At 47.3% G+C, this 21,471-nt stretch overlaps 1 protein-coding gene across 2 annotated transcripts; it reads left to right on the top strand.

Annotated features, from left to right (window-relative positions):
* Nucleotides 1-2,062: 2,062 nt before the first annotated feature.
* Nucleotides 2,063-20,676, top strand: PCMTD2 (protein-L-isoaspartate (D-aspartate) O-methyltransferase domain containing 2). 2 transcript variants are annotated; one of them, XM_081256519.1, is made up of 6 exons: nt 2,063-2,175; nt 6,853-7,183; nt 11,754-11,856; nt 13,188-13,359; nt 15,101-15,224; nt 17,878-20,676. In XM_081256519.1, the coding sequence occupies exons 2-6, from the start codon at nt 6,877-6,879 to the stop codon at nt 18,255-18,257; spliced, it is 1,086 nt and encodes a 361-aa protein (XP_081112645.1). In that variant the 5' UTR covers nt 2,063-2,175; nt 6,853-6,876; the 3' UTR covers nt 18,258-20,676. The 2 variants fall into 2 exon arrangements, with proteins under 2 accessions (XP_081112645.1, XP_081112644.1); XM_081256518.1 differs by having other exon boundaries at nt 2,117-2,212.
* The last annotated feature ends 795 nt before the right edge of the window (nt 20,677-21,471 follow it).

Here is a 21,471-nt window from a genome sequence, read left to right as displayed (position 1 = left end):
GAGGGAGATGCATGAGGGAAGGGATGTGGGAACAGATGTATATGTATGACTGATTCACTTTGTTATAAAGCAGAAACTAATTAAAAAAATAAATAAATAAACTTAAAAAAAAAAAAAAAAAAAAAAAAGGGCTACCTGAACAAAGAGCCTCGGGGATGCTCCTGCCTCAGGCCGATGCGTGACCACCCCTGTGCCTGCGGACCCCTCCTCCAGACACATCAACCATGAGTGGCCCACAAATCACCCAACCCAAGCCTACATCTTTCAGTGAGCTTTCCCAATACCTGTTAGAGGCACCCCACAGCTCCCCATGGTGTGCCCCCCACTCCCTGGGACAAGGAATAATCCAAGCTCACCCAACTACAGTGTGTCTGGTGGCCTTGGCAGGGCACTGACATCTCTTTTACAGACGGACACATTCTGCATGGGCTGGATGCTGTCAGGAAGCAGGGGCGTCTAAATGAGTGATACCTGTGACGGGCAGGGCAGAGGGAGGCTCAGCCGTGCTGAGGCAGGAGCAGGCCTCACTGCTGTGGGCCGGGAGAGGGCACGCTGGTGGCACAGAGACCTGGTTTTGGCTTCTGCCTGGACACAGTTATGATGTGGTGTTTGTCACACTGCAGCTCTTCTGCCAGATGTCTGTGTCCAGCAGGACAACCTTGCTGTGAGCCCAGGCCGACTCCCATCATCAGGACTGCTCTCCTTCTAGGAGAGCATGCTAATACCTATTCCAAGGAAATAATCTCTGTAAAGTGCTTAGCATGATGCTCTACAAAGACCAATACTGATGGTATGTTGTCTGTTATTTATATTAGGAAGACCAGTCGGCACAGCAGAGGGAGGGGTGGTGAGATGCGAGGCTACAGCCTGGCCCCATACAGATGAGGGAAGCAAGGCCAAGGCAGGGTGGGGGGGATGGAGGGCCTATCCCCTCACAGCAGGGAGAGGGTCAAGGATGGCTCCAGGGCCTCTGTAATTTGAAACAGCCACAGACTATCACAGGCAATCAGGTAGGAAGGGCTCTGAGAGCCAGTGTGACCGTCACCAGGTTGGCGGCAACCACAGGGCCACTGATTCGGGGCTGTGGACCACCAAGAGAAGCAAGCCTTCCCTGGAACATGGAAAGTGGTGACAACTATGCCCCCAAGTGGAGCTCAAGTCTGGCGAGGAATGTGGGGGCAGGAGGGACCCAGGCAGCAATGCTTGCAGCTGTTAAATATAAGGGCTCCCTTATAGGACTGTGTCTAAAGAAAGGGCTCTGCTGCTAAAGACTCAGTTGGAAAACCTATGTGAGGTTTGGGATGAGCAAAAGGAGGTTCGGGCAGATTTCACAAAGTTTACTGGGTAGGCCGGGCAGGTGGCCCACAAGGGACGTGTGGCATCGGGGCAGAAGGCCCCCCCGCGTCGGTGGGCGGCTGGGGAGGTAACACCGAGGATCTGCCAGTGGGCCAGGATGCAGGGGCAGGCCACTTCTGAGACGCAGAATGACCCTGACTGATGCCCCAACAACTCTCACAGGAAGGGCTGATCAGGAGGCGGCGTGGGAGGCGGCGGTGAAGCCAGTGAGGGTGGGTGTGCAAGTCGGGGCTGCGTGGAGCCCTCGCAGGGGTGGGCACGGTAGGGGCTCCTGCCCACTTCAGCTCTCCCTGGCCTGCAGCCATTGCACCCTCTCTTGGCACAGCTGGATCCTTCTGGTCCTGCAGATCTTCGCCTGAACGTCCCTTCCGTGTCATCCAAGCCGCAGCAGCCGCCGCTGCCGCCAGTTACTGTCCATCCCCTGTGTTTTCATTTCTTCCTCACCGGTCGGTCCCCTCCTGGAAGGTCACTTCCAAGGAGTGAGCCCTGCCTGTCGTGGTCACAGCTGAGTCCTGGCTCGCGGTGGGGCGCGGAAGAGATAACGCTCACCTGCGGCTGCCCTTTGACTTCCGCCTCCCAGCGGAGCGCATGGTCGGCAGGGACGTCTGGATGGGGCCCACCGCTGCGCCCTTGCCCCTTTAAGCGCTGGACCCGGGCGCACGCGCAGTAGGGCGTTCGGGCGCGCAGGCGCAGTGGGGCGGTGGATGTTTACGGCGGCGGAGGTCGGGGCTGCGTAGTGGGAGGCGGACTGGCCAGGGGCGCCAGAAGAGCTGCAGGTGCGGCCCAGCGGCCGATCCCGCGGGCCCGCCGAGCCAGGAGGTACTGAGCCGCCGCCGCCGCCGCCGCCCTCGGCCCGGTCTGTAGCGGGGTATGGGGGGCGGTGCGGCCCCTCGTCCCCCTCCCCCTCTCTCCTTCCTCTCCACCCCTCCCCTTCCCCTCGTCCCGGGCTCCTGGACCCTCCCCCAGGGCCGCCCTCTCCTCTCCGCGTCTTCCTGTCCTTTTCCGCTGTCCCCTCGTCCCCCACCCCCAAGCATAAACACCCCTCCGCGTCCCAGGCGTCTCCCGTCCCCGCTCCCCCCCAGCCCGGGGGTCCGCCCGTCAGTGTTCCGGGGGTTTCCGAGGTCTCTCCAGGTGCGCATTGCTTACATCCCTTGGGTTGACTTAACTCTCCAGACGCGTAGCTCGTCCCTAACTTACTAAGTAGGAAACATTTGCAATTAGCACGGCAAGTGGAGAGTTACCAAGATTTGAGACAGGTTGTACCTTTTCAGAAGGTGATAGAGTCTGTTAAGGAAGTATTGGCCCTTCAAGCCTTGGGGATTTAGCTTCAGGCAAGACCTGAAAGAGGCGTTCGGTTGGGAAAGGAGAGCTCGCCGGGCTTTGGGGCGTGTGTTTTGTTTGTGTTTGCGAGGGCCTGTGTCTCCCAAGTTGATGTTTGCACATCAGAGAAGTCTTTTATCTCCCCCCTTTGCTCATGTGCCTGTCAACGTTTTCTTCGTTCTTTTTGGCCAAGGAGGGGCTGAAGTGAACAACTGCATTCTCAGTGTTGGGTAGACCGGCAGGTTCCTGTATAAACAAGTCCGAACTTGTGGCTCTGCGGGGGGGAAATAGAGCCATACGCTAGGGTGGGAGGGGCCCTTGGAGACGGTGGGTTTCGGCTCCTGAGACCAGCGCCTGGGCCCCCTCCCTGTTTGTACTTGGCGCGGGACGTCCCTGGCGGGGAGAGACTCCTCGTTCTGACAACGTGTCAGTATTTTCAGTTCCAGTTTTAGAAAGCTTTTTTTTGTGTGTTTAGTAGAAATTATCTCCATCCAACACGTGTTCCACTGGCCTGGCTTTTATCAGGCTCATGTATAGTGTGTATATGGCAGCCTTTCAAGTATTTGGGAAAAAAAGTCCCTCTGCATTCCTTGTAAGAGTTTTGGTTTTCAAAATGAAAAAGTCTCCCTTTCTTCCATTATGCCTGCGGCAGGGGTTGTGGTTTTGGTTCCTTCTCCCCAACTCATCTTCCAGCTGAATTACTTTGTCCGTGTTGCCTTAATAAGTAGCCTGATAAACCCAGCGTCGACTTGAATCTTGGCCCCGGGTATCAGAGCTTCATGCTCTGTTAGCCTGGCCACTGTCACAGCCTCCTCCATTGTCCACCTGAGACCTTCCGATGCCTCCTCCTGCTCAGCCGTCTCCTCCCTGTGCCCTTAACGGCTGGTTTTGGAAGAAGCAGCATTAGAGGAAGGCTTTCTTGGGTGGTGCCCGGTTACTGCGGAGCGGTGAATTCAGGGTTGCAAAGTATAGTCGAGTGCAGCATCCGAAAAATGACTTGCCATTACTTTGAAAAATTGAATTTGAGTGGCTTGTAGGTCCAGATTTGGTTTGGCAAGGACATCTCTTAACCTGTTGTTGGTGTTTTTGGTGGCGTTAGGACTGATCACATTCATGGTCAGTAATAAGCAGTGATTGTTTGCAGTGTGAGGGAGGGTTAGATTGCCCGGGAGAGTTAATAGTAAATATCAGATCCTACAGGTTATCCCGTGCAGCCTACCAGTGGCAGCAGATAGGGTTACCACACAGTTATTTAGTCTGTCATTTTGGAGAGAGATGACCAGTGTGTTCATTGGCAAAGAGTTTTGCTCCCTTGAGAACTGTTTAAAGCTGTATTTGGTGTGGGGTAGAGAATATAGGCCCGGGGTTGAATGGCAGCCCTGTCCTTCCACACTGGTGTGTCATCATGAGCGGAGTGACTTCTCAGTCCCAATATGCCTGATAGTGTTGTAAAGCCAAGATGAGGTCGTGACTGGCAGGTGGTGCCTGTAAAAAGGTTGCAGTTAGTTGCTAGTTTTACTAAAAAGCTAGCCTTTGCACGTGGAATAAACTTTCAAAGTGAGGCAAAGTTGAAAATAAGGGATAAATACTTGGTAGACAATGAAACACACCCAACATATACTTCGTGTTTGCTTTCTGACGATAGAACATTATACTTTGCGGGCTTCTGGGTGAAGAGGTGGCTTTCAGATCCACCCTGGAGGATGTGTGGGTGCCAGACATTTCCCTAAAGCAAGCAAACATGACTCAACTTTTAACTAGTGACCCAAATTTTAAGATGACTGTCCAAGACTAGGGGTAAAGGCTTTAGCCTCAGAACTAAGTGGCTCATCCAGGATTAAACTTGACCTCATTAGCACCTTATCCCATCTGGCTAAGTTAACTGGCCGTGGACTGTAACCAGCAAGGTCTCTGAAACAGTTTAAAATGGGGGTGAGAATCTAATAATTGGAAGATCCTAGTGATTTGGAAGTCTGATATTCAGCTCTAAAATCTTTATTTTACGTATTTTTTATTTTTTAAATTAAATAAAAATTTTTTATTTATGGCTGCGTTGGGTCTTCGTTGCTGCGTGTGGGCTTTCTCTAGTTGAGGCGAGTGGGGACTACTCTTCGTTGTGGTGCACGGGCTTCTCATTGCGGTGGCTTCTCTTGTTGTGGAGCATGGGCCCCAGGGCATGCGGGCTTCAGTAGTTGCAGCATATGGGCTCACTAGTTGTGGCGCGCAGGCTCGGTAGTTGCTTAGTTGCTCTGTGTCATGTGGGATCTTCCTGGCTCAGGGCTCGAACCCACATCCCCTGCGTTGGCAGGCAGATTCTTAATCACTGTGCCACCAGGGAAGTCTTCAGCTCTAAAATCTTGCCGATGAACATGAACTGTTCCAGCCATAAAATAGAAGAGCGTTTGTATTAAAAGTCCCACCTTTCACACATTTTGTGTCCTTGTGAGAAGCTGAAGATTAATCTGTGTGGTCGGTGGCTTTCATTCCTGGGGAAATCTCTCCCACCGCAATTGCCAGTTTTGTGTGTGGGGTGTGTGTGTTTGGAACTCTTAGTTGTGGCATGCAGACTCTTAGTTGTGGCAAGTATGTGGGATCCAGTTCCCCGACCAGGGATCAAATCTGGGCCCCCTGCGTTGGGAGCGCAGAGTCTTACCGCTGGACCACCGGCAAGTCAGTGCTGTTTTCTTTTTTCCCAGCAATTTATAGCAAATGTTTTGTAAACATTACCATTTTATTTGAAGTAAAAGTCCCTCGGGTAAGTATAAAATTGGAGTTGTTTAGGAAGAGTAAAACCTCTACAGGTGAAGGAGCATTTTCCCTGTGAACTAGAGGAGGGTACGTGGTGTTTTGGTAGCCGGCTTAGAGGGGAGCACATGCTGTTACTTTGTCTTCTTGAAGGCGGTTGGGAGGAGAGCGGAAATGTACTTTCCGATGTTGACGAGCTGGAAAGGTTGTGTAGTAGGCATGTCGAGGAGTTGAGGGAGTTCTAGTAGCAGCTTCTCTTGCTCTGAAGCTGTAGCCTTGAGACGGCTGCTGTGTTTGTTACAGTGAGGTGTTTGTCACAATATGTTTCTCGGGGAAGAGGGTTTTGTGGATGTTGTTTTTGCCTGAATTTGTACATCAGAACGTCCAAATCAGAGATTGAATGGATTGCTTGACTTGATGTTTATGCGTATGTGGGATGTGGAGTTGCTAGATAAAATATAAGACAGCAGTTAAGTTTGAATGTCAAATGAACAATGAATAACTTTATTATTTGTTGACCTGAATTAAAAAAATTTTCTTTTGCTTTTGAAGATTTATGTACCAAAAAAAAGGATCTACAGCACTTGAAATATTCAAAGAGGTTGATCTTGGAATGATTTTCTAGTAGACATATCTGCTCTCTTTTTATGTTTACATTCAATGATTTTTCCATATGTGGATATATACCTGTTAAGATAGATACATGTTCAGGATTTCCATGGTGGTCCAGTGGTAAAGAATCCGCCTTACAATGCAAGGGACGCAGGTTTGATCCCTGGTCGGGGAACTAAGATCCCACATGCAGCGGGGCAACTAAGCCCGGTACCATAACCACTGAGCTCGTGTGCCTCAACTAGAGAGCCTGAGTGCTGCAAACTACAGAGCCCACTTGCCCTGGAGCCTGCGCGCCACAACTAGAGAGAGAAAACCCACATGCCACAACTAGAGAGAAGCCTGCATAACGCAATGAAAGAGCCCGCATGCAGCCCTAAGACCCGACCAAAAAAAAAAAAACAAAAAAATCTTAAAAAAAAAAGAGATAGGTGTATATTCAAGATGATTTTAATCCTAAATGCTTGACTTTCTAGAATGATGACTTTTAGTAAAGTTTTGAATTCATGCTTTAATGATGTTTTTAAGTTGTCAACTATGTTTTAGGGATTGCATGTTCATTTGTATTCAGTCGATACTATAAACTACAAACTTATTTTTGGATGGATATAATTGAATTTCAAATTTAACTTTTTTGTTTTGACTCTGGCATTCTTGGGAGTGGAGGGGGATAGGGTGGGGGGGTGGGTGTTGAATACATATATTCCATCTGTATTACTTTCAGAATTCAGAATCTGAAGTTGGTAAGTGTTTAGGACTCCTATTGCTCTCCTCTAACCTTTAGTATGACTTGCTCTTTTAAAAATTTTAAAACGGCAGCTTTCTGTAAACGTGGTCTCGAAGATGGGAGGCGCCGTGAGTGCTGGTGAGGACAACGACGAGCTGATAGACAATTTGAAGGAGGCGCAGTACATCCGCTCTGAACTGGTGGAGCAGGCCTTCCGAGCTATTGACCGCGCAGACTATTACCTCGAAGAATTTAAGGAGAACGCGTATAAAGACTTGGCGTGGAAGCACGGTAACATCCACCTCTCCGCTCCGTGCATCTACTCAGAGGTGATGGAGGCCCTGGACCTGCAGCCTGGCCTTTCCTTCCTGAACCTGGGCAGCGGCACTGGCTACCTCAGCTCCATGGTGGGGCTCATCCTCGGTGAGTCTGGCTCTGTCCCACGTGTAGGAGGGAGAGCCTGCCGGCAGCGTGTCCTTTTGTGGGGACCGAGTTGTAACTGCTCTCGGCCTTCCCAGCCGTCGTGGTGTCCACACAGTCCCTGGGTGGGGGGGTGATTGGATTAATCGAGAAATCCCCGTAAGGAATAGCAGGGTCCTTCTGCAGCTTTCCTGTCCCGCCAGCCTGCGCCTCCAACATCTGATCGGCACACCCTCCTTTTGGACAACAGAGGACCTAGAGATCGTATAAATCTGGACCTCATGGTCATTTCTCGATTAATCCAGTCACTCAGCCCGCCCTGTCATGGTCTCTAAACTGGGAATAGTTAACTTTAAAGTCCCCTGGAAGTTAAAGTTCTTCCAAGCACTTTTTGTTTTAATACTAAAAAAGTTAATACTTGTAAGTTGTTTATTTTAAATATATTTCAGGGATGGGAAGGATTTCACAAGTTATCTCATTTGAAGCCATTTAGCCTGTTTTCCCAGGTTTGCTAAATATCAGAGCTTTCAGCTTAAGTATCTTAACATCATTACTAGGTCAGTATAAGATTCCAAATATTGGCGATTTCAATAACGGCTTTAAATTCATATTTAAATCATTAGCGGTCCATCCCAAGATTGTTTCTTTGTGGCTGATATAGGCACTTAAGAAAATCTTAGCAGTAACAGTTGCTTTTTGTGGATATGGAATGAAACTTTTGGTTTCTTCATAAGTTCATATACTTTAGAATTTGCTGAAGTTTTGAGATTCTGATCATCTGACTTTAGGCTATAAATTGCTACCCTCAGATTATTAAATGGGAATTTTTTTTTAAGCTAAATGCTTTTTGAATTTAACTTGTCTTGGATTGAAACTGCTTTGCAAAGGGAGCCCGGGTTATTCATCATTCTGGAATTAGTGAATTGTAATTCCCTCTGGTGGAGCTGAAAAATTGGAGGAGCTAAGGATAAGGTGGTCAGGATATCAAACTGATGAGATTAGAAATGCTATTGAAAAGAAATGAAATGCTCAGGAAAAGATGACTTAAAGTAAACCTCAGCTGCCCTGCTGCACTTGATGTTGTGTAGAAGTTATAAAGAAATGGCTTACAGTTGATGTTGTTGTTTGTCTTTTCTGAATCCCCTCTTTCTTGGGAATTTCACTAGATACTAGGAGAGGAGAGTTCTGAAGGAAGGAAAGCTGTGTTTTCGGCTGCAGTGGACACTGCGTGCTGCTTTGATGTATTTGAAGGAGGTAACTTGAGAGTTTGCATTCACGGGTAGACATCTTGGATCTGCAGGGAGAAAGCTGCGCGCACTGGACTGTGTTCACTGTCTGGATGCTGTGTGTCCTGGGCCTCCCTGTCTGGTTCATTCAGCCGTGACGGTGCTTCGTGCAGATCACTGCAGAGGTGAAAACCTTGCTGGCCTCCCCGTGCCTGCAGATGTGAGGCTTGGAGTGTTTCATCTGACTTAGGGGCTCTTATTCTCTGACCGCAGCCTTTCTGCCCGGCTCTGAACCGTGTCCCCTTTCTGCCACATTCCTGTGCTCATTCTGTGGCTCCACCCCTTTGCTGAGGGCGCTCCCTTCTTGAGGTCCCAGTTGGCGGTGGGGAGGATGCAGCACTTGTCAGCTTAACCTGAAAGTGTCGTGTGATGTCGTGTGCTGCTCTGCTTGGGGGCCTTGTGGGACTAGTTTCCGTGTTGTGTCTTTGGTGCCACCGTCCTGACCGCCTCCTGCACTCCCTCTGCTTTTAGTTCTCTTTTTATTGGGGTGGGTCAGGGGATATGTGTTTTTAGTCTGGTGTGAAGCTTCTTGGGAAATAGGAGGTGTGTCCTCAATAAGTGTCTAACAGAGGTGAGGGGCTAATGAGAACATGATGAATGGGAAAAAAAAGCAAGCTTTCTTGGTCTCTGGCAAGTGACCAAGAGAGCAGTGGGGATGGAAACGGAATAATGTGGATGTGATATAAATACTGGAAATGTGACTTCTCAAGTAGGCTGTGTTTTTGCTTTTTATAACTATGTTTAATCTTTTTTTAATGATATTTTATTTAGGTATTTTATTTATTTATTTTTGGCCGCGTTGGGTCTTGGCTGTGGGCGGGCTTTCTCTAGTTGCGGCGAGCGAGGGCTACTTTTGTTGCGGTGTGCAGACTTCTCATTGTGGTGGCTTCTCTTGTTGCAGAGCGTGGGCTCTAGGTGAGTGGACTTCAGTGGGTGTGGCACGCAGGCTCAGTAGTTGTGGCTCGTGGGCTCCAGAGCACAGGCTCAGCAGTTGTGGCGCATGGACTTAGTTGCTCTGCAGTATGTGGGATCTTCCTGGACCAGGGCTCGAACCTGTGTCCCCGGCATTGGCAGGCGGATTCTTAACCACTGAGCCACCAGGGACGCCTGTAGGCTGTGTTTTGATGAGAGAATGTTTTAGCAGCAGCTCTGTACATGACAGGTGTTGAGAAAGGAGAGCGTGTGAGTCATCCAGCAGAGGCAGGAAGGCCTGGGCCTGGGGCCAGGCTGCTGCACCAGGAAGGGGCCAGATGAACCAAGTGGCAGAATGCAAAGCTGTGGGTGCACAGATGGTTGCATTTACCAGTATTTCTGTTGGACTGTAGGGTTGAATGCTGCCCTGTGACTTTATATGTATGTCTTTTATTTATTTTTTTTATAAGATTTTTTTGATGTGGGCCATTTTTAAAGTCTTTATTGAACTTGTTACGGAATTGCTTCTGTTTTATGTTTTGGTTTCTTGGCCATGAGGCGTGTGGGATCTTAGCACCCCAACTAGGGAACGAACCTGCACCCCCTGCATTGGAAGGCGAAGTCTTAACCACTGGACTGCCAGGGAAGTCCCTGTATGTCTTTTAAATAAAGCCCTACGTGCCCTGTTTATTTTCACATGATTTTTTTAAATTGAGGTATAACTTACCCATAGTAAAGTACCAAGTGTGAAGCGTGGAACTTGGTGAGTTTTTACATCCACCTCCATGTAACCATCACCCAGAACAAGATGCAGAGTCGAGTCTGTGCCCCAGAGTTTCTCATGGCCACCGCCCCGTAGCAGGACCCCACCCCTCCAGAAGGGGGAGGATGCTCACCTCCATCACACAGATGAGCGTTACCTGTTTTGACCTTCATACAAGTGTTTTTATTTTAATTTAATTCAATTTAATTTATTTTATTTTTTAATTTCTTTTTTGCATCTTTTTTAAAATTTATTTTTGACTGCATCGTGTCTTCGCCACTGTGCGAGGGCCCTCTCCAGCTGCAGTGAGCGGGGGCCGCTCCTCGTTGCGGTGCGCGGGCCTCTCACTGCGGTGGCCTGTCCTGCTGCGGAGCACGGGCTCCAGGCGTGCGGGCCCCAGCAGTTGCGGCAAGTGGGCTCAGCACCTGTGGCTTGCGGGCTCCAGAGCGCAGGCTCAGCAGCCGTGGCTCACGGGCCCAGCTGCTCCGCGGCATGTGGGATCCTCCCGGACCAGGGCTCGAACCCGTGTACCCTGCACTGGCAGGCAGACTCCCAACCACTGCGCCACCAGGGAAGCCCTATTTTTATTTTTTATTAAAAAAAATGTTTGGCTGCGTTGGGTCTTCGTTGCTGCATGTGGCTTTCTCTAGTTGTGGTGAGCGGGGGCTACTCTTCATTGCGGTGCGTGGGCTTCTCATTGCGGTGGCTTCTCGTTGCGGAGCACGGGCTCTGGGCGCATGGGCTTCAGTAGTTGTGGCACGCGGGCTCAGTATTTGTGGCTCACGGCCTCTAGAGCACAGGCTCAGTAGTTGTGACGCACGGGCTTAGTTGCTCCGTGGCATGTGGGATCTTCCCGGACCGGGGCACCAACCCGTGTCCCCTGCATCGGCAGGCGGACTCTCAAGCACTGCGCCACCAGGGAAGCCCGGCAGGTGGATTCTTAACCACTGCGCCACCAGGGAAGTCCGACCTTCATGCAAATGGATTCTTACAACACAGAGGTTTAATGAAGCTGTTTGTGTCAATAGTTCTCACTGAGATTTAACCCAGGGGCATTTGTATGTGGAGGAAGCAGTTTCATCACGTGGGCTCCTGACTCTTCTCACAGCTTTATTTCCAGTTACTGATCAATTTCTTTTGGTTAAAGAAAGTTTCATTTTGATTTTGGAATTATAGTTTTATTTTGATGACGATTTAAACCTATTTTGTGAGAATTAAAGACCACATCTGAGTGTTTGGGGAGCCCGTTGATGGAAAACGGGCCCGTGTCCACTTCCATTTGCAAATACATGTTTCTTCTTTAATTCATTCGTGGCACTTTGAACTCCTGGTTAGAGGCCTTGGCTTTTTTACATTTTCACATGATTCCTTAGAAGCTTGAGGACAGGGCGGTCCAGGCTTTAGGAAGCTGTGAGAAAGAGTCCTGATGATGTGGTGAGCAGAGGCCAGCCTGCACATTTGAACACTGGGTTGGGCGATGTCGGCCCAGTGCCGTGTATTTCTGTAATTACAGGTGCCAACTCAAGTGTGTTGCAGCCTACGAAAGAGGAATAAAGGGCAGGGGTTCTCGCCCTCATGCTGCATGTCTTCTTCCTGCCCTGCACCCGCGTAGGTCCTTTTGGGGTGAACCACGGCGTGGAACTCCATTCAGATGTGACACAGTATGCGGAGCAGCGGCTGGACGCCTTCATCAGGACCAGTGACAGCTTCGACAGGTAGGGCCACACCGGGCCATGGCCCGGGGCTCACCTATAGCTGATAGCTGAGACGTGGGTTAGACGGAAAGACGTCAGTCGGCTACTGTGCGTGTTCCAGGACACATGACCGAGCTGGGGCAGGAGAGGCAGGGATACATGTGAATCTGTTCTAATTCTTCTTAAAATACTTTGTGTTTGTAAGGGCCTTATGTTTTTAACTTGTTTATTAATCTTTAGTTTCTTTGCAAATTTATTTATTTATTTATTTATTTATGGCTACGTTGGGTCTTCGTTGCGGTGCGCGGGCTTCTCACTGTGGTGGCTTGTGGAGCACGGGCTCTAGGTGCACGGCTTCAGAAGGTGTGGCACGTGGGCTCAAGTGGTGGCACACAGGCTCACTAGTTGTGGCTCACGGGCTTTAGAGTGCAGGCTCAGTCGTTGTGGCGCACGGGCTTAGTTGCTCCGCGGCATGTGAGATCTTCCCAGACCAGGGCTCGAACCCGTGTCCCCTGCATTGGCAGGCGGATTCTTAACCACTGCGCCACCAGGGCAGTCCAGGTTTTTTAATTATGATACCTGAAAGTAATTTCTCACCAGTATAAGAGAACAAATAGAATGTTAATTTTTCCCAATTTTCGTGTTTCCAGTAGAGACAACATTTTATCGCCTACTTGTTTGTAAAATGGAATTGTTGCATTTATCTTTATTTTTTTATTTTAAATTTATTTATTGATTTTGGCTGTGTAGGCTTTCTGGTTGCGGCGTGCGGGCTTCTCTAGTTGTGGTGCGTGGGCTTAGTTGCAGTATGTGGAACCTTAGTTCCCTGACCAGGGATCAAACCCGGGTCCCCTGCGTTGGGAGCACAGAATCTTAACCACTGGACCACCAGGGAGGCCCCACATTTGTTTTTAAATGGCACCATGTAGCTAGCTCTTGCATTGTAAAGCAAAGCATTAAAGTTCATATTTTAGGGAGTAAAAATTTTAGAAAAACCAAATATAATTTTCCCTCTTTTTACTCGGTTAGTAGATCTTGAATAAGATAATAAAGATAGAAGATAATAAAATAAGATAATAACAATAGCCAATAGTGATGCTTGGAGCTTGGCTGATGTAAGCTTGGATTGCACTTATGATACTGACTTTCATAATATTTGGTTTGGAATTTCTAGCGTTCTGATTATTACTCGCGTAATTCTTTCTGAAGTCTGGCGTCCAGCTTCGGCCTCTGATTTTGCTGTGTTGCTCTGGGATTGTGCGATGAAAACATACCCGTGTTTAGTGTAGATTTGCCATGTAGGCTTGTTCTAATGTGACATATTGAGTTGTGGAAAACATTGTTTGCTTCAGGTTTGACTTCTGCGAGCCGTCCTTCGTCACCGGCAATTGCCTGGAGATCTCTCCAGGCTGCTCTCAGTATGACCGGGTGTACTGCGGGGCAGGCGTGCAGAAGCAGCACGAGGGGTACATGAAGAGCCTCCTCAAAGTCGGGGGCGTCCTGGTCATGCCGCTGGAAGAGAAGGTCAGGTCCCCGTGTAACCCACGGTTTTGCACACTTAGCTGCCTGCCAAGGTCGGTTCCGGGGAGCTGACGTGCACTCTCCTTCCTAACTCTTGTAACAATGCCCTCCATTTCACCGATGAGGAGACAGGCCGTAGAGGCAGCCAGGGTGGGGCAGGTCCTGACTCAGGCGGGCATCCCAGAGCCTGCACTGCAAGGCTGACCTGCCGCCCTCTCTCTCCTCCTCCTCTTTTCTGTCCTCTCCCCCTCCTCCCCCCGCCCCCTAAAAGCTATTCTTTTATGCTTTTGCTAGTATTGGAATTACCGTACACATAAAAAAAATTCTTAGAGTAATTCTATTTTGGTAGCTAGTCTAATTGTTAAATTCCATGGTGGAGGGTACTTTACAGAATCCCTTGCTGAGTGGGAATCTTGTCCAGGTCTACTTTGCTATGCATGTTTCTGTATGTTTTAGATACTGTGTTTCTTTGGAAAAACAGATTGCAATAAATGAGCAACCTATCCGTCACAAACAACGAGGAAAAACAGAAATGATAAATGTTAGGAGATTGTGCGTTTTGGTGAAATTTTCTTCAGTTTTAAAATATTAGCATTAAATTCATTTTGTTTGAAAAGTAATTATTTATTTTAGAAAATCCAGAAGATATGAACATTAAGAAAAACTATTCACAGTCCCTCATGACTGTTAGCATGTGATTCTTGTAGCACTCTCCTCTTAGTTTGTATCCTTTCAGAAAGGTTATTGTACACTAAGGTGTTGTAGTTAATATGTGAATATAATTTTAAGTTACTTAATATTCCACATCATCATTTTTTAGTGCTTATGTGGTAGCCGGTTGAACCATTGACCAGTTAATTATCTGGCTCCTATAATCAGACATTAGGTTGTGTGTCGTTTTTATTGTTAGTTACTGTTATGTAAAGACTGTAGTGAATGTCCTTAATAAAAAATATATGTATTCTTCAATATTTCAGTTTGTACCTGCAAAAGATAAGGGCTCTGTGTTTTTAAACTTCATAACAAAACCATTACCAACCTAAAAAAATTAATAGTAATTCCTTAATATCTTGAAATGTCCAGCTAGTGTTCAGGTTTTCCTGATTGTCTCAAAATCAGATTGAACAGCTTACTTGAATGAGACCCCATTTAGGGCTGTGCACTGCACTTGGTGGATTATCTCTTCAGTGTTGTTAATCTCTAAGTTTTCCTCCTTTCTTGCAATTTATTTGTTGAAGAAATCAGGCCATTTGCCTTAGAGAGGTTCCTGCTGCTGTTCAGTGGGGCAAGATGGTCTTTTTCCAGTTCCCACCCTCCAGAAACCACAGCCCAGGACTCCGTCTAGGCTGGAGTATCGCAGCGGGTTGTGAGGGTCTCTGACGACTTGGACTTGAGAATCGCCCCATCTTCTTACATTTCCCCCGCCACACGGACGTTTTTTGTAGAGTCCAAGGAGGCCGTCTCATCAGAATCCCCACATCCCTTCTCTGGTTGCTTCCTCTTGTTACCCGTTAACTTCTTTCCCTGTTATATATATTTTCTGTACTAGAAGCTTGAGTATATTTGCAAGAATATCATTACGTTATGTGTAATTCTTGTCACATCGCATTAGAGGCCCATATTGTCAGGTTTTTTCATTGTTAGTGTCTGTGTTTTTTTAGGTTGTGTACAGGAATGATTATATTTAAATAGACACTACCAGTAGTCAAATCTTTTGAATGTCCTCGTTTTGTCTTTGGGATAGTTGACTAAGATAACTCGGACTGGTCCTTCTGCCTGGGAAACAAAAAAGATTCTGGCTGTTTCTTTTGCTCCACTGATCCAGCCCTGCCAGTCAGAGTCAGGAAAATCAAGACTTGTCCAGTTACGTAAGTATGAAGATTCTTAATTACTCTTTAGATCTTTTTACTGTCGTTAGAATTGGAAGAGAAATAAAATTCATAAGAAACCTTTTAATGTTAAAGAACACTTTTCCACCATTGAGGCCTTTAAAGTTTTACAAGTGATTTTTTAAAAATCACTCAAAAAATTATAGTCTACTTTTAGCCTATTTTGGATTATTTTAGGATGTTTGTGCTTGATATTCAAGGATGAAAAGGAACTCCCTAGAAAGAGAGAAAAGGGAAGAGAAGCATGAGCAGAGGCACACTGGCCGTGAGCTGGACGTCCCTGGTGTGTGGGAGATGTACGCCGGGGACGTCCAGGGTTAGGGTTAGGGTTAGGGTTAGCAGCCTTTGGCTGCTCTGTGTTATTTGAAGCCACGGGATGGTTGTCAAACCAAGGATTGATAGGCATAAGCGGAGAGGAGCTCGCCAGAGTGGGGGTCGTGGGAACATGAGGTGGGCAGGTGGGTTAGACCCAACTTTATCATGTAGGTGGTAGAGTCCGTCCCAGGTTTTAAGTAGAAGATGTGGGGACTTCCCTGGTGGCACAGTGGTTAAGAATCCACCTGCCAATGCAGGGGACATGGGTTCGAGCCCTGGCCCGGGAAGATCCCACATGCTGCGGAGCAACTAAGCCCGTGCGCCACAACTACTGAGCCTGCGCCCTAGAGCCTGCGAGCCACAACTATTGAAGCCCACGTGTCTAGAGCCCGTGCTCTGTAATAAGAGAAGACACTGCAGTGAGAATCCTGCGCACTGCAATGAAGAGTAGCCCCCGCTCGCCGCAACTAGAGAAAGCCCGCGCGCAGCAACGAAGACCCAACGCAGCCAAAAAATAAAAAACAACCCCCCCCTCAAAAAACTCTAAATAGAAGATGTGGCACCTCCGTATTCTGGATTCCCTGGTGGTCAGGGGAGGGTGAATTTGTCAGATGTGTGCTCCCTGAAAATCCCACCAGAGTGGGTAGGCAGGCCTGCCCGCGGGCGGGGGGGCACTGCCTTCCAGAGCCCCTGCCGAGCTTCAGAAGGTGAGGCCACAGGTGGGATCTACGACAAGTGTCTTGATCATGCCTGGGTAAGAATCATGAAGACGTGGAGGGTACCCGAGATGCGGGTTTTGAGGCCAGGGCTTCAAAGCCAGTGTGGCAGAGTGAACAGTGTCGATGCTCGTCAGGGCTCCGGAAGTGAACTTGGAGTTTTGTCTCCCGGACCAGAGGCTCTTAGACGAGTAGAGTGACGTTGATGAGGGCAGTGCACATCGAGGCCGTGAGGATGCGGTTGTGTGCTGCACAGGGGATGGGGTCAGCTCTCGGATGGATGGGTGAGCGACCAGACTGCAGGCTGAGCTGGTCAGGAGGCCACTGGGATTTTCTGGGCAGGAGATAAAGACTGAAGCTGAGACACTGGGCTCTACAGTGGCAGGGACTCAGGAGGCGTGTAGGGCCTTTCTGAGGAAGGACATGGGCCTGAGGTGGCTGCCATGTTATGGAGGTGGGGCTGCAGGAAGCTCTGACCCCAGCAGGACTGGGTTAGAGCCCGGGGAGCCTTTGGCTGCTCTGTGTTATTTGAAGCCATGGGATGGATGTCAAACCAAAGACTAACAGGCATAAGCGGAGAGGAGCCCGCCAGGCAGGGTGGAAGAGGAAGAGGCCAGGGGATGAGGTGGCCCCCACCGATGGCACCTCGGGGTGAGCTGGAGAGGCCAGAGCTGGCTCTTGGGAGGTCTGAGGAGGGGGCAACAGCAAGTGGGGTGGCGGGGGAGGAGTGCTGCCATGCGGCCGAGCAGGAGGCCATGTGGGGGTGTGAGGGGCGGGCGAGTGCAGGGCCCCCGTGTCCTGACAAAGGGGAGGAGGGTGCTGCGAGCCGGGGCGCCTCCAGGGCATTGGGCGCTGAGCAGGTTTTGCTCGGGCCTCTGTGATTCTGGTGAGAGACGTGGGCGACAGAGGAGTCCTCCGCATAGTTTGGGTGGTTATTTTTTTGGAGAAGTTAGGTTCAGGGGGGTAAGAAGTGATGCTGACTCTCAGTGTCAAGGCCCCTAATGATTCTCTTCCCCTCAGAGGAGCCGTTATATTGCTGTGTGTGTATTGCCTACACATTGGCCTAAATTGAGCTTTAATTGCCAGATTTTATTTTTCCTTGATGTGCTTTGGGATTTTTGTTCTTAAAAATGTTTTGGAACTGCTTTTTCTCTACTTTAATAAAAAAGGAACAAATTCTTAAATTTCTGAAATACTGTGAAAATATTAAAACAGATAAAAGAATTGTAGAGCCATGTGGTCACTGTATTTCCACTGGATGAGACAATGCATCACTGAACACGGCCAATAGGGAAATGAAGCCGGGTGTCAGAGAACCAAACGCTGTAACCCTGGTTCTTATTCTTCCATTGATTGATTAGCCAAGCAGTACTGCTTCCTTTTCTTATCTGATTTACAGGTCAGTGCATTTGAAAATATCTTTTGAAAAATACCATATGAATGCAAATTAGAGTATAATTAACATTTGCCTACAACACTGTCCTATTCTTGTAATGTGTTTGTAAGTACGCCAGTAAATGAAAATGTGGTTAGAATTTTCTCAGGTGTCTAGACCTTGTGGTGTCACGAGGCTGAGGCTGACGGTCTCGCTCTCTGCACAGCACCCCTGGCGGTTCGCAGCCTCCAGGACCTGGCGCGCATTGCCATCCGGGGCACCATTAAGAAGGTCATCCACCAGGAAGCTGTGAACAAAAACGGGAACGGACTGAAGAACACTCCCAGGTTTAAACGAAGGAGAGTTCGCCGCCGCCGAATGGAAACTATTGTCTTTTTGGACAAAGAGGTGTTTGCCAGTCGGATCTCCAACCCCTCTGACGACACCAGCTGCGGAGACCTGGCAGAGGAGCGGCAAGAAGAAGAGGTGACAAGCCCGCCGGACGCCAAGCCAGAGCCCCCGGTGAACTTCCTGCGTGAGAAGGTCCTGGGCCTCCCTCTGCCAGATCCCCTGAAGTACTACCTGCTTTATTACAGAGAAAAGTAAGTCTGTGGTCCAGGGGAGGAGGCCAAGCCTTCCTGGAGGGCCGCCCGCAGCAGGTGCCCTGGAGAAGGAGGGGGCTCCCGCTCTGCGTCTCGTCTTCTCGTCTGTCCTTGACTGTCCTGGAGAGTTTTCATCCAGTCATCTGATTTCTGTAAACACAGTCTGACAAACATAAGGTGCAAGGGAGAATGTTGTCTCAAAAGGGTGAGAGTCTCCTGGAGGAGGGGTTGACTTCACACTCTCAGGAAATGCTGAGGTCTGCACGTGGAGGTGGCCTGGAGACCGTTTCTTACACAAGGTACCCGTGTCTGCATCAGAAAGGAAAACTGAAGTTGAAATTAACTTGTGTTTCTTTTATAAAAGGTGAGACAAAAAGCACAAGTTGGTAAGTGTTTAAAATCTTTTCTGAGTGGGACATGCCTATGTGCAAGTTTGAATTTTACGGTATCAACCTCTTAATTACTGGCACTGAGTAATTAAAAGATTTATTAAAAGATTAATTAAAAAGATTTAACTGAATCTTTTAGTTATCTGGCACGTGGATACTTGATTGAAAAGCCCTCTCAAGTAAATTAATTACATCTTACGTGAGTTGTCAGTTGTAATTTTAAAAAAGGAAAATTGTGCTGAGGAGAGGAATGAATGTATCAAATTGCCAGATGTCTTTGTGGAATTGCAAAATAAATTCCAAGGAATTTTTTTCTGACACCTTTTGTTACCTTTAAAAGAACCAACATTGAGTAATCGCCTCAAGGAAAGTCCTGAAGAATGAAACAAGTGTTGTGTGTAAGTAAGGAGCTACATTACTTTTGCCCCAGAGACAGAGAGTACTGTTGACTCAGCTTTAAATACAGTCACGGTGTCTAAGGCTCAGTCCTCAGAGCAGGTGGGAAGTACTGGCTGCAGGAAATGGATTGGGGACAATGTAGACGGCCTGTGGGTTGGGTTTTTTTTTTTTTTTTTTTTTTCAGTTGGCTATCTTTCTGTAATCACATTACAGTACTGATTCATAGATTTTATCTTTTATAATTCTGGAGAAAAATATTTGTTAGTTTTGTAATTTTTCCTAAGAACAAACTCGTGTTTAGTACATTGCATTAGAACAGTTTCACTCGAGTTTGACTTGTAGAATCCATCTTCTCCAGCGCTGTGTGTTGAGAGCTTCCTGTCTTATCAAGTCATGGGTCTAGAAGAAGAGGCCATCCTTTTAATTAGGTGGCAGCATGTTTACAAGTGACACTGCTTCTTCCAAAACATTGGTTCTTTTCATACTTTTCAGTTTTAACCAAAGGCTAGTATAAAATGTTAACACTAAACCCCAAATCAGAGTGCTGATGGAGGATTAATCATCCAGATTTTATGATTAATTTTATCTCTTAGCCTCTCAGGTGTTGCTGGATTTCAATGTCTGTGGTTTTACCAGCTTCGCTGAGTTCTGGTTATTTTGTTTTGCCATTTATGCTTTCTTTAAGTAACTGAGTCATTTTATCACAGAATACTGTGTGCACACATAGCTGGGAAAGCGTGTATATTGCCCTAAATTGGTATAGTTAAGCTATTGTAAAGAAGGGTTTCTTCATAGTTGTGTTTACCTGCCTTTAACTGGAAGTCAGGCCTCATTGTCTCAGAGAGAAAAGCATGAGTCACGTTTACTTGCTAATACTTCAGTTTGCAGATCTTGTTGACGTTATTCTAATTGATTTGTAGAGACCTCTGCAACACGTGGACACTTTTGGACATGATATCTGAAATATTTTATATTAGGTGGCTTGACTAAATTTTTTTCTGTAATTGTATATGGATTTCCTTTTTTTTCCAACCACATTTGCCTTTATGCTAGATTGTAAAAACTCTTTACGAGGCATAAGACATGTTTTCCCCTATATATGTTAAACCTTTCCTTAACATTTTGTATTTACTTGTTGGTTTGTGACTTTTAAACCAGAATTTGGTTACAATATATATATATAGATATTGAATATAATATATGTGAAATAATTTGGTATTGATCTATCTAATAAACATAAAGGAGAATCATCAGTGAGTTTCCCTGTGTGTCAGCATCTTTCTCCAGAGGCAGTCTCAGACACTACTTTCTGTTTTCAAACAGATGAATTATATATATAGTCTGTGTTGTCCGCAAGCTCTATATTGTAAACCACATTCTAGACAGTGGCTGACTTTTATGTTTTGATTAGTCTGTATTTTTATATGTGACTTTCGTCTTGAAAGTAGTACAGCCATAGACGTGTGCAAAACAAATAACAAATTTATAAATATTAAGTATATAATGTAGAAATCAGCTGTGTATTTAAAAATATTTTTGCCCATCTGGAACTTTCAGGGGATTAATGCAAGAAATATGAAACAAAGGTTTTAATGAACTGATATACAAAAGATACCAATAAAGGTAGTTACGACACTTCAGCCTTCTTGGCATTGCTTCTGTTTCCTGTGTGGAATTAAAATTCTTGGCTACATTTTTTTTTCCAAAAATATTTTAAAATAAACGTTAAAAAGTTAGCATCAGGGCTTCCCTGGTGGCGCAGTGGTTGAGAGTCTGCCTGCCGATGCAGGGGACACGGGTTCGTGCCCCGGTCTGGGAAGATCCCACATGCCGCGGAGCGGCTGGGCCCGTGAGCCATGGCCGCTGAGCCTGCGCGTCCGGAGCCTGTGCTCCGCAAGAGAGAGGCCCGCGTACCGCAAAAAAAGAAAACAACAACAAAAAAATTAGAATCATGTGCTTTCTTTCACTGTTTGTATTATTGCTGAATTCTGTACCATTCTAGCACACTTAGAGGAGGCATGATATGTGACTGAACACAGGAAGTTGGAACAGACAAAGTCTGGCTACGTGAGAACATAGGCGTCTGGAGAGAGTCTGGTGAGTTTTTTGGCCCGATTTCCCCATATTGTGAAAATGTTAAATAAGAGATATTGGGTAATGGCATTATATCTTGTGGGGCAGCGGGGGTGAGGATGAGGGTTCAGGGTTGGCGCTGGGGTCAGGCCAGGGCCAGGGTCAGGATTTAGTGTCAGGGTCAGAGGGTCGTGGTCCGGACTTAAAAGTATTGAGGTGCTATTGTAGTAAGTGAGCTTTTTTTTTTCTTTTTCATTTAAAATTCCAGTTTTTCCTAAACACCGTTGCTGATTCTTTTAATCCATCTGGGCTTCTATAACAAAACACCAATTGGGTATTTTAGGTGGCTTATAAACA

This window comes from Mesoplodon bidens (assembly GCF_964165515.1).
Source record: "Mesoplodon bidens genome assembly, chromosome: 15".
NCBI classification, from domain to species: Eukaryota; Metazoa; Chordata; class Mammalia; order Artiodactyla; family Ziphiidae; genus Mesoplodon; species Mesoplodon bidens.
Note: the sequence above shows the minus strand (reverse complement) of the source record. Positions and strands in the feature narration are given on the sequence as shown.

Excerpts from the sequence above, each read along its gene's own strand:
- PCMTD2 (XM_081256519.1), top strand. The coding sequence starts at position 6,877 with ATGGGAGGCGCCGTGAGTGCTGGTGAGGACAACGACGAGCTGATAGAC. Across the intron at positions 7,184-11,753 it reads CATGGTGGGGCTCATCCTCG|GTCCTTTTGGGGTGAACCAC; the intron begins GTGAGTCTGGCT and ends GCACCCGCGTAG. Across the intron at positions 11,857-13,187 it reads ACCAGTGACAGCTTCGACAG|GTTTGACTTCTGCGAGCCGT; the intron begins GTAGGGCCACAC and ends TGTTTGCTTCAG.